General features: G+C 32.5%; 2 protein-coding genes across 2 annotated transcripts; both read right to left on the reverse strand.

Moving 5' to 3' along the window:
- Positions 1-2,453: 2,453 nt before the first annotated feature.
- Positions 2,454-3,876, reverse strand: LOC106790912 (caspase-like). Its single transcript, XM_014756170.1, has 4 exons — positions 3,839-3,876; positions 3,503-3,750; positions 2,816-3,181; positions 2,454-2,728 (listed from the first exon to the last, which is right to left on the reverse strand). The coding sequence occupies exons 1-4, from the start codon at positions 3,874-3,876 to the stop codon at positions 2,454-2,456; spliced, it is 927 nt and encodes a 308-aa protein (XP_014611656.1).
- Positions 3,877-5,099: 1,223 nt separating this feature from the next.
- On the reverse strand, positions 5,100-6,564 carry LOC106790913 (caspase-like). Its single transcript, XM_014756171.1, has 4 exons — positions 6,527-6,564; positions 6,197-6,366; positions 5,513-5,878; positions 5,100-5,425 (listed from the first exon to the last, which is right to left on the reverse strand). The coding sequence occupies exons 1-4, from the start codon at positions 6,562-6,564 to the stop codon at positions 5,100-5,102; spliced, it is 900 nt and encodes a 299-aa protein (XP_014611657.1).
- Between the last annotated feature and the right edge of the window lie 7,059 nt (positions 6,565-13,623).

The following is a 13,623-nucleotide window of genomic DNA, read 5'->3' on the forward strand; positions in this document are numbered from 1 at the left end:
TCAGCGACGTCGAATTACCTTTGTATCAAACTGTCGAGAACTTCTACCTGAAAGTTTTTCCTTCACCTCTTATTGACTGGGCTATTTGATACAATACTAGAAATAAGGAATCTAATCAGCAACAGATCACAGAGACGTATTGTCTAGGAATGGATTATTTATCTTATCTTGACAAGTTATCATTCAAAGTCATATCCAGTTTATTTCGTTTATTGCTTATCGATACCGGCAATCGTAAAGGTATGTTATAGATTTCACGTATACAAGATGTTAAACAAGAGTTTTCAGAACTTGAGTAAGGAAAAGTATAGTTCTTATTAAATTGTGAGCTTAAAATTATCTAATCGACGTGATTTAAAAAATGAATTTTGATTAAGTTACAACTTCATATAATAAGTGTTTCCATTGTTATCAATTTTCCGACATAAGTATTATCAGGAATTATTGTAACGTAAAATACTTTTACTTTGTATTTTGAGTAAGATAAAATATTATAAAATAAAAACGAGAAGTCATTGGTGATTTTTTATAAATGGGTAGACGATTATTTTTTCAAATCGTTTTCCATAGAAATTTGTAGTTAATTCAAATAGATGATTAATTATATAGTTTATCATTATTTGATAGTCAATTAATTGTTGTCGTAGTTGAAGGATATTATTTTTGCGAACTTAAGATTCATAGTTTATATTTCTATGAATAAATTTCAGGAGTGTTTTATGTAATCGCCATCGCGAAAAGTGTTTGTTTGCTATAACTTTTGATAGAAATGGTATTTGTCAATTTTCTTTGAAGTTCTGTACATGACATTTCATAAACGTATACGTGTCCTCTGTTTTCGTAAAAACTTTTTGCGCCCATAGTTATAACATTTATAAAAACGAATCTCACACAGTTTATATGCTCTATTCAACAAAAATAACTATGTGTGTGTATGTGTCTGAAATAGTCGACTAGTTATTGAAAAATTTACAAAATGGTATTTGTTTAATTATACAAATTTTAAGGTTGATTATTCATTAAACGGCTGAATAGATTTAATCTAAATTTGACGAAAAAATTAGTGTAAAGATACTTTTTCATTTCGAATAAATTATTTTGATCACTTTGAAATTTTATCATAAATATTTTAATATTAAAATGAAGTATATTGGTGGTCGTATTTAATGCATAGAAACAAGTGTAAAAACAGACCGATCTCTTTGAAGATGCGAAAATGTGAAGTTTTTTCACTGGGGTCCAGAAAGCGTAGTTCTTTTGCCTGACCGTATGCCGGAGGCTGCTTTATATATATATATATATATAGTATAGTATAGGTGTAGATATGTATGCATACATGTACGTAAAGTGTACTATCAGATGGATACAATCAATGGGTCGCATATATAAAAATAGAAACGCGAATGGAAACATTTTTCCCGTGATAGCCACGCAAAAGAATGGGCCGAACAAAAAGAAAAGATAAAAAATGGAAATGAAAAAGAAAAAAAAAAAAAATAGAAAGATAAAACGGAAAATAAAAAATAAAGAAAGAAACAAAAAATGAACGGACAACGATAATCAATCGAAAAATGATTTTGAACGGTGAAACGTAACGGTGTGTACCATGCTATAAATCTTCGAACCTACCGATTAAACAGATACGCTGACCGTCCGTACTAAAACACAAATATCCAACTATTTTCAGAAACGTGAAAATGTAGAATACATTGACGTTTTAGATATAAAGAACATATCTATAGGATATCCTATTTAAATCCATTCAAGCGAATATTATCGCAATTGGTAGTAAAGAGAGTTAGTTAGATCAATTTTAAAGAATTTCAATATAGTATAATAAACAGTTATTTAAGAATAAAAAATCAAAAGATACGATTATAATTGAAGATTTATTAAATATTAATTATTTTATTTCATATTACATTTGTTGCTGGTGAACATATAATTATTGTATATACAATCCATATAAAATATTATACATTTGATATGATCAAATGAATAAGTTCGAATTTATCCAACAGAAAAACAGTTTCAATTAATATGTTGCTATTTGTTTCAGTTTATTTTTACAACGTAAAATAATAACTTTAGAGTATAATTAGAATAGTGAACAGAACAGAAAGATTAGAGTACGAAAGAAGCAAGTCCTGTTATAGAACTGAAAAATATTATTAAGAATAGCCATCATTAAATCAAACGAAGGAAAAAATCACTTTCGTATGTTTGTTTATAACTTTAGACTCCGCTATTATGAAATGGTCAACTATTGTGTAGCTTTTAGTAACAACGAGGATGTTTAGCTTTTTCTTCCTGGAACTTTTTGGATTATATAGATAATTCATTTTTGGCTTTTATTGCTTAGTCTCAAATTATTAGCGTTAGAAAGTATTGTTCAAAAACTGTTAAAATAGATGTAATGCCATCAAATCTTTTTGATTATTTTCCAAAGATAGTTACACCGGTTCTAATTCCAAATCCTTTGGTATTTCTTCAGCTTCTTCAGGGAAAAAATACAATAGCTTAGTTAATGTACTTACAATACACGGAGCTTGCTTTTTGTCCTCATATTTAGGATCTATTGACTTCTCAGTCACATAATTTACAGCGACACGTTGAGAGACGAATGTTAGTAAAGTTAGTAGATCGTAATGTTTTCCATATCTTTGAAATATCGTATAAATTTCTTCAATGTACCATGATCCACATTCTGTTTTATACGAAACGTAATCTAAATAATAAAATATTCAATTTATTTTTAACGATTAGTAATAATTATGTTAATAATTATAATATACAAGCTATTATAATATACAACCTGGTGCAGTAGAGTATCCTATCAAGAAATCTTGTTCATCCGGTGTACGAAGCGCTTTAAGTTCCTTCGGACTTAATTTGTAAGCTCCTGCATCCGGTAAACTGATCTCTGATGATACTCGTTGTTTTAATTGAGTATATTCCTCAAACTGTAACTCGGTTCCAGAATCAACATCATCACCACGGCAGGCTTGTATAAAGAATAGTTTAGGTTTTCCTTTTAAAGAAGGACAATTATTTTCTGAAAATGGATTCCAGAGATCGATGATGTCATATGGATGGTCGCATGCACAAAGTATGCCTGAATTACCATGGGTCAATACAACAATTAGAAGACAATCCTTATCGGAATGATCCATTTGTGAGACTATAAAAATAAATGATTTAATTAAATTAAAAATAGTAGAGGATATTTCATCGTCATAAAAAATGAGGTTTCATTTATGAGATTCCGTATATAGGAAAACAATTTATCACTTAATTTGTACGAATTTTTTGCTTCCACACATTTTATACAGAAATCTCAGAATGATTCATAATTATTTTTATCGATAAAACGTACAGTCAAATTAGATATTTTACTCGTTGTGTAAAGACGAAATTTTGAAAAGTGACATATGTAATAATCGAATAAAAATATTTCTAAATAAAATGTTTTACTTGATGGATTTAGTAAATAAATTATTACCTTTACTTAATGTGTCGAATATTTTGCTCCTTTTTAGATCCTTATAAATCACTACCTCAAAGTTGAACGTTTGTAGTATAGATTTTAATCTATTGCAATCTTGTTCGACTCCAACTCGCTTTACCTCGATATTTCCATCGAACACTTCGTGACAGAATATGAGAGCACAGTTACGTTTTTTACGTAGTATTGGATACTTTAGTTTTACATCAATTTCATTTTTTAAAGATTTCGTGGCTGCAGTATCGCTAATAATAAATAGTAAAGCTTTGTTTAATACAATGAAAATGATTTTGCGATTTTTTCAAACCAAGAAATGATTAAATTTAATCTCACCAATGATCTGTAGATTGACTAGTCGAAGCCTTGTCCATTTTTCTCTGAGCAAGTGCAGAAATAGAAAGACGGATGAAGAAAATGGAAGAGGACGATTTACCTTTATAGCCTCCAAGTGGCAACTAGCACCAAGATAATTTTCCGTACTTTATAATATAGTTACACAATTCTACGTTGAAGCTGTTAATCGCTTGAAACGCCTTATCTATTTTCTCGGATTATAACCGATTAGATTCAATTTTCTCCGAACTTCTTAGTCTTCCTTGTACATTTAAGCTTTATGCTCTGTGTGTGTGTGCAAAATTTTATAGGAAGCATTTTATTGCTTATAAGAAATCATAAAATACAATTTTTCATGGTTAAATTAACAAATATTAAAAATAGTTTTGCATAGGTTACTTATTTCATGAATATGAAGGTTAAGAATATAAGTATTGTGATTAACACATTCTTTGCTAATAACATCAATATGATTGCTTATATAAAAACTGACTGTCAATTGCTGGAGTCACGTATAAGTGTATATAGCAATTTCTCGGTTAAACATATATGAGTTTATAATAAATTAAAATGTTCTATATTTAAATATTCAATACTTTTAGCACCAATATTTATTTTTATTTACATTTATTCATATATTTTTAATCAAGACATTTTGTGTAGTACATGCACTTTACATCATTTCATATGGTATAATAATAATATAAAGTATCGACAGATAGACATTTATTTATTTACAGTTTAATAACAAAGTAAACAAATTTTTTTAAATGTAATATAATAAATTATAATATAATATAATTTAATATATGCTTTTTATATTAATTTTTGTATATGTAATGTGTGATCATCTGAATAGATTCTAATTTATAAAATCAGAAAACAGTTTTGTGTGATTAGTACATTGTTGTTAGGTTCTTATTTATTTTACAATATAAAATAATAAATTTCTGGAACAGTTCGACTAAAGAATAGAACAGAAAGATTCAATTTGGAAAAAAATAAGCCGTGTCATGACAATTAAAGAATATTAGGAATAGTCTCCTCGAATTAAAACGAAGGAAAAACTCACTTCCGTGTATTTGTTTATAATTTTCGACTCTGCTATTACAAAATAGTCAACAATTATGTAGCTTTTAGTAACGACGAGGATGTTCTTCTTTTCCTTTCAGTAACTTCTTGAATTATATAAATAATTAATTTTTGGCTTTTATTGCTTAGTATCAAATCATTAGCGTTCAAAAGTATTGTTCAAAAACTGTTAAAATAGATGTAATGCCATCAAATCTTTTTTATTATTTTTCGAAGATAATTTCTTCGGTTCCAATTCCAAATCCTTTGGTATTTCTTCAGCTTCTTCAGGGAAAAAATACAATAGCTTAGTTAATGTACTTACAATACACGGAGCTTGCTTTTTGTCCTCATATTTAGGATCTATTGATTTGCAAGACACATGATTTAGAGCGACACGTTGAGAGACAAAAGTTAGTAAAGTTAATAGATCGTAATTTTTTCCATATCTTCGAAATATCGAGCAAATTTCTTCAATGTACCAGGATCCACTCAATGTTTTATACGAAATGTAATCTAAATAATAAAATAATCGATTTATTTTTAACGATTATTAATAATTATGGAAATAATTATAATATACAAACTATTATAATATACAACCTGGTACAGTAGAGTATCCTATCAAGAAATCTTGTTCATCTGGTGTATTAAACGCTTCATGTTCCTTCGAACTGTTTTCGGAATAATTTCCATCCGGTATACTGTTCATTGATGATAATTGTTTTTTAAATTGCGTATCTTCCTGGGACTGTAACTCGGTACCAGAATCAACCTTTTTACCACGGCAGGCTTGTACAAAGAATAGTTTAGGTTTTCCTCTTAAAGAAGGACAATTATTTTCTGAAAATGGATTCCAGAGATCGATGATATCATATTGCTTGTCGAATGCACTAAGTACGCCTGAATTACCATGGGTCAATACAACAATTAGAAGACAATCTTTATCGGAATGATCCATTTTTGAGACTATAAAAATAAAAGATTTAATTAAATTAAAAATAGTAGAGGATATTTCATCGGCATAAAAAATGAGGTTTCATTTATGAGATTCAGTATATAGGAAAACAATTTATCACTTAATTTGTACGAATTCATTGCTTCCACATTTTATAGAGATATCTTAGAATGATTCATAATTAGTTTTATCGATAAAACGTACAGTCAAGTTAGATATTTTACTCGTTGTGTAAATACGAGATTTTGAAAAGTGACATATTTAGTGATCGAATAAAATATTTCTAAATTAAATGTTTTACTTGATGGATTTAGTAAATAAATTATTACCTTTTTCTAATGTATCCAATATTTTGTTCACTGTTTGATCTTTATAAATCTTTACCTTAAATTTAAACATTTGCAGCAGAGATTTTAATCTATTGCAATCTTTTTCGACTCCAACTCGCGGTTCCTCGTAATTATGATAGAACAGTTCGTGACAGAATATGAGAGCACAGCTACGTTTTTTACGTTTTATTTGATACTTTAGTTTTACTTCATTTTTTAAAGATTTCGGGGCTGCAGTATCGCTAATAATGAATAGTAAAGCTTTGTTTAATACAATGAAAATGATATTGCGATTATTTCAAACCAAAAAATGATTAAATTCAATCTCACCAATGATCTGTAGATGGACTATTCGATGCTTCGTCCATGTTTCTTTCAGCAGGTGCAGAATGGGAAAGACGGATAAAGGAAATGGAAGATGACGAGTTACCTTTATAGTCTTCAAGTTGCAACTAGCCTCATGATAACTCTCCGTACTTTATAGTATAGTTCGTCAATTCTACGTTAAAGCTGACAATCGTTATGTTTTCTTTGATTGTCACCGATTAGATCCAATTATCTCTGAATTTCTTAGTCTATCTTGTACGTTTAAACATTAAGATTTTACACATCTTAAAAAATAAAATATCTTTTACGGATAAATTAACGAGTTCTTGAAGAACATAAATTTATATGATTGATTTATTTCATAAATAGGAAGGTAAAAATTATACGAGGATCTTGATTAACACTTTCTTTTGTGATAACATCAATATGGACATCAAGTTGATGTCAAGTTCGTATGCATATAGTCATTTTTCGATTGAACAATCGTAGAATTAACAAGAAATTGATATGAAAGATTTTTTATTTAGATACTTTTAATTTTTAGTAGGAATCCCTTCTTTAACTTAAAATTTTATTTTCATATTTATATCCTAAACATCTCATTTGCATCGATTTATTGGATTCAAGGTTGCTATAAGTTTCATTTTTTTTCTGTATATTGTAATTACATTAAAATTGAAACTGCAAAAAGTGACGGAGGCAGATTGGAATACTTTCATAAAACTTGCATACCTGAAAGAGTTAAGATCAAAACTGGCTGTAAAACAAAATGCAACGGATTATGGTCTTTAGGAAATTTGTGATAAGAGTAAACTGTCGTATCAGACGGTATCGAGAATGGATCAGTGCGTTCCGCGTGAAGTATTATCTGACAAAAGATAATCTTTGTACAGTTCTCTGGTTCATATTTAAAATGAAAAAGAATAGTTCGCGTGAGACCTACTTTTGACTGTTCCTCGATGGACTGTTCACGACAGTCGTCATTTTATTTTCGTAAACGTATATAAAAATATATTTACTTTAGGATACTGTGTGTATGTACACGCGACAATATCTTCACAATTGAACACGTTTCTTTGTAAGAATGTTTTTCCTTTTTTTTTTGTTTTTTTGTTTTTTTGTTTTCACTATATGGTTTTACATCGTCGTTTGTACTGAATAATATTTTTCACGATAATCTTTATCCTTCCAATACTTTATTTGTAATCTCCGTAATGAAAACAAAATCATAGAAAAGAAAAAGGGGTAAAAAACAAATAGAAAAGAAAAAAGGTGTGTGTGGATATGAATATAGATAAAAATTAAATGGAAGATTTTTGGAATATGTAAGTTTGGATTATAAAGAAAGAGTGAGAGAGAAAGAGAGAGAGAGAGAGAGAGAGAAAGAGAAAAAAAGAAAGAGAAAAAAGCGTGGATCTCGAAATGGATGCACAGTAATGTCGTCCTTATATAGCATGCATAATGCAGAGAGACACACGCAAAAATGCTCGCACTTAGAGAAGACGATGCGGTATGTCTTTGGCACGACAACGCGGTCAACATTTTTTCGGGCGGACGTAACAGAGCGATGAAATTAAAACGAAAACGGAAATACACGTAAAACGCGTAGCCGGTGAGATGTTCGCTTGTTCGTGTTCTTTCTCAGTCGAGCACGCTTGCAAGCTCACTACTGGAAAACTCCTGGGCTTTGGTGGGAGTTGTTATATCTTAAGATACTTATTTGTTTCCTTTTTTGTTTTTTTTAAATTTTCTTTCATCCAATAGAAATGATATTAGAAATTTTATATAATAGGTTTAGATATTATATATATATATTTTATATAAGTGTTACATTAATTAATACTTAATATTACTAATTAATATTAATTCAACAATATTGATTAATATTTTGGATCAAATGGATTAATAAATGAATAATCGATAAAACGTTCGGCATATGAGATATTCGTTGTCCGATTTTGTTAATTTTTTGTTCTTCAAAAGGATGAATATTGTAATATGAATGAGATTTGGATGCGTTTTATCCCTAGAGAAGACTAAAGAAGGAACGAACGCTTGCTCGATGTTATAGTATCGTAGATAGTAGCTTAAAAAGTGTTTCAAGAGGCTTGCTACGAGGTAAGCCTGCTTTACTTACCGATAGTCGAACGTGCTGCTCGAACGTCCACTTCTTAGGATCACGTATCCTCGATGGCTCACGTCCACGACTTACAGTTTCCACACGATCGCCAAAGCATCCCAGATATGGCTATACTCACTGAAAGCAACGATCTTTGACTTTAAAGGTCCAACCCTGTAGCATCCCATTCTTTCTTTCTTTCTATTTCTCTCTCAGTTACACTAAATCGCTCTCGCGTATTTCCTGGAATTTCAATTCGACCGATTCGCGATTCATGTCGATAATCGGCACTCAGGGAAACGTTTGGAGTATTGGAAAATCGCTTGTCTAGACTTCCGATTGGATGTTTTCGTATTAGTATTGCTACTTTATTTTTTTTTTTTTTTTTCATTTCTCTATCGACAATACTGATATTTTTCAAACGATCAATGTATAACCAAGACCACGTTTATTTGTTTGAATATAAGAGATATGGGGGGAGGGAGAGAGAGAGAGAGAGAGAGGGAAAAAGAAAACTCCTCAAAGTTTCTTCATGTTCTCTACGAAATAAAATGAATTTTGTAGAAAAAGAGAGATTTTGAAAAAAAAAGTAATATCCAATTAATTAGATAAAACAGTTTATACCGCGTAATATTCACATGTTCGCTTAGATAGGAAAACGTTACAAAGAAACCTCGTCAGTCGTATATTTCACTGTGAGAGAAATTTTCCTGTAGAGCGAATCATCCTTTTGAAGATATAAGAAGCACGGAACTAGGTACACATTCTACAATGTAGAATGTCCTCATTCCCTTTGTTACCCGGTGAAATTATGAATTTACATCCCGCGCATTTCAATGCTGAAAACCTTTCTTTTATTATTCAATATTACAACCGTTCTCTTACTATAGTAGCAACGGAAACATGCTTTGATTGTTTTAATTAAATCATTATATTTTCATATAACATACACTTTTACATATATATATACCTAATCATGACGATAAAGAATATTGAAAGGATAATTGAATTATAATAGAAATTTGTTTATTTTTGTCAATATATTATTACATTTAATAGCCAACATATCCTACAATCAGCAATTTTGCAATACATATGTCCTACATAGAGAAAGGGATTACCACAAATGGTTTTTAAATGTGGTAAACGCATAATGACGATCGCTGGTGTACGGTTCATTTAGTCGCGGTAACGATTTCACGGATCGCCGTGGCACATCACAGCGTAATGCTTTTAGCGACGGACGGTAAACTCTTTATTTCCGCGTGATATACGAGCGGATTCCACTGTTCTCCGAGCAGATTAAACGAGCTGGCTCGACTGCGTCGTCAATGGACTTCGTTTCGAGAGTCCTTTCATTATCCTGGGAAGAGGAGGTGAGTCGTTGAGGTTGTAGTAGTGATGGCGGCGGTGGTAGCGTGGTAGTGGGTAGTGATTGTGGGTACTGGTAGTGGTAGTGACGGTACTGTCGTTGAAAGAGGTGAAGAAAAGAGATAGGAGAAAGACGGGACGATTGGTTGAGGATGAAAAGAGAAATAGTTGAATCGACGAGCTGAGAGAGAAAAGACGAAAAGAGCAGACAACCGGCTGGAAAAACGAAGAGAGTGTTGGGAGAGTGTGAGTGAGAGAGAGAGAGAAAGAGATGAAGGGGGTTAAAGGGATGGGGGGATGGGTGGGCATTAGAAGAAACAAAAGGGGTATTTTCGTCGCGGTGAGAGGAACCCAAATGGAGAGAAGCGGACTTTTCTCTTCTCTTACTATTACTCCCTACCTACTCTTCTTTTACCCTTCCACATATCCTTTCGCCTAGCCTAACCCTTTATGTCTGCGGTCTCTAAGGATTAATGTCAGACGGCACACTGCCAAAAATAGAATGGCTGACCCACCGAATATACCTTGCCGACTTTAAAACGTGACCATCGGCTCGCGTTAACGATAATAAAGTGTCTCTCTCTCTCTCTTTTGTCTGAATATCTAACTTTCGTATTTGACAAGTTGAAATAAAGATTGTCGATTGAAGACACAATCATTGATTTTTTTATTAGATATCTTGTTATATTATATCTGTTTAAATATTTGATCAAATTATATTTCAAACTATCGTATATATCTACTTAGAATTTTTCTCTATGTTATTCTTAAAGAATCATCATTAGGGATAACCGGAAGATCTCAACGCGAGTTTCGGAACAATAAACGGAGACACAGTGGTTCGCTCGTAAACCATCATCCCCGTCGTCTCGTGTAAACGTCCTGACGTCGCTTTTAGCTGTCGTGCACGTGTCTCTGGTCGTGCGAAATAAAGTGTTGGTACGCGTTTGTGCCCTTCTCTCTCTCCCTTTTTTTATTTCCTCTACCTTTCTCTTTCTCTTTTTACTCATCCTTCCCGCGTAAATATTTAGAGGCGTTTTCCCCGTAGGGAAGGTTGAAAGAAAAAAAAGAAAAAAAAAAAGAAGGTAACGGAGGAAACGCTGTCAGCAAGGTAGAATGGTGGTTGCGACGTTACCTCTCGCTCTTTCTTTCTTTCTTTCTTTCTTTTGGGAGAGAGCAAGGGCGAGGGCGAGGGCGGGTTGGATCCAAACGAACACGAACACGTGTGCACGACACGTTGGCCTGCCTGCTCTCATGCATTCATTATTTTCTCGTCGGCGAGGACAAGGACGAAGAGGAGGATACTGACGAAGAGGAAGAGAACGATGGTGGTGGTGGTGGTGGCCGTTTGGGCCGCGTGCGATGCTTCTGAATTATTTTAAACCGTTGTACGTACCGGCACGATATAACGGAGACACATATCCGAGTCGAGTCCGATGGCGGACTCGCGAGCATTAAAAAATGTGCGCGCAGGTGTCGTCGGAGGATATATGGTTGGTCCTGTCAAAACCACGAGAGCGAACGCAACCGAGTTCTCTAGCGACGTGTTCTACGACCTATGTCTTTACAATAGTTTACTCATGCGCGTTCATGTATGCGTGTGCGCGTGCGTGTATATATTTCTACAAGCATATGATATATTTACATGTAATTTGACGTATTAATAAGACTTTAATGAATGAATAATTAAGTTATAACGCGCGAGATTAATTTATCCAAAGTTACTCGCGGTTATATCGGATTATTGTAGAATTCAATTATAACGATATTTTATCATACAAAATTATTGTATTTTCATAATTGATTTGTTCAAATCGTTTATTAAATAATTTTACTTTATATTTTATTTTCTTGCGATTGTTAGAATATATAAAATATTTTAGGATAATATGTATACCTGAAAAATTTATTAGTTTCTGATTAATCGAATGGTTCGTTAACTTAACAATTAATCTATTGCATCAATTTGGATCAAATTCTTACGCGTTTCACGATAGATATATCTATGATCGTAAAGCCACTTCTTGTACTTAAGGTTGTTATAAAGAGATAATAAAAAAAGGGTTTTATGTATAAAGTAAGAGAAGAAAATATATCGTACGTGACGTTATTACAATAAGGTCGACGATTTGTAAGATGAGATAGAGAAAGATAAATGGATAGATATAGAAGAGAGTAGAAATAGAAAGAGAAAGAACAAAAGGCGTAAGAGAGAATAGTAGAAGATGAAGGACGATGGTGCGAGGTCGAGCAGGTCTAGAATCATGAGGTTGAGAGAGAACGAGGAGGGGATGAAGAGGCAAAGTCACGGACCAAGAGAGATAAGACCATAGTTCTTTGAGTTGAAGCTATAACGGTCCGCGGAACTAAAAGTTCCTTCTGATATCAGTTACCGCGCGTAGAAAGTAAGGTGGCGTTGGTGTTGGTGGTGGTGGTGGTGGTGGTGGTACACCTTGGCAACCTCTTCCCTCTTCGCTAACTATAACTCGAGAACGTCCGAGGAGTTCGCTACAAGTTATTTTATTAAATGCACGATCTCTTAAGAAAAGCAAGAGAGGCTTGTTGCTATATATATGCACGAACTTTCGAAGAAATTTGTTCATACCTTCTATTGTTTAGAAACCCACTGGAATACCAATACATTTTCGTTCGAAGAAGAAGAAGAAACCCATTCGTACAACCCTCAATATTCAGATGTTGAAGTTCAGATCGATGTTCTCGTGGATTGAACTATACCGTCATCGTATCTTCTAACTTCTGGGGAGTGGTTTTACAGCAATTAGTCCCACTCGAGGTTCAGGGTCAAGGTCTTAGTATTCCAATACTATTTGCTAGTTCAATGTATTCACCTATCTCAAATTGGGAAAATACGTATGTCGTTACCGAATTGCCGTTATATAGCATTGTCCTTTCAACGAGACTACGACAAGACTTCTCTTAATTAATTCCCGCGATGTATTTTAATCAAATTAGGATTGTCGCCCTTCGAGTTTTATTAAGTCTGTTTGAATTCCTTTTTGCATAAATGAATTTGATTATACAGAAATTTATATATATATATTTTTTTTCTTTTTATAATTATAATAATGTTTATCATGTGTGTGTGTGTGCAATATATTGAAACGTAGCGAGACGTATGATTTTGGCAAAAAGAAACAAAAAAAGAAAAAAAAGAAAAAAAATCCGTTTAATTTTTAATCAACAGAAAGTGAGAAAACGTGCTATCTGTCTAAGGCTACTTTGAAAAAATCTAAAACATTCATACAGTCACGTTTACGATAAGAACGTATTTTTAAACCGTCCAGTACATTTTTCAGCTCTCTCTTTTTCTCTAGCGTTACCTTGGAGATTAGAAGGATAGAGAAACTCAAAAGTAACGGCGTTTACGAGGGTAGAAGAAAAAGTAAGGGATATAATCGGGACCAGACGAGAGGGTGGAGCTCGCGAATACTCTCAGTACTCATTTTTTAGTCACCGTTTGAGAATAAGAAGAAGGAGAAGAAGAAGAAGAAGCAGAAGGGTTGTTATAGGGAGAGAGGAAAAATGAATAAGGAAAGTAAAAGGTGGTGGTTTAAAACCTGACTGATCGAAGTGAATCAACACTGAAACA

This window comes from Polistes canadensis, unplaced genomic scaffold (assembly GCF_001313835.1).
Source record: "Polistes canadensis isolate GaletaPanama2010 unplaced genomic scaffold, ASM131383v1 scaffold_269, whole genome shotgun sequence".
NCBI lineage: Eukaryota > Metazoa > Arthropoda > Insecta > Hymenoptera > Vespidae > Polistes > Polistes canadensis.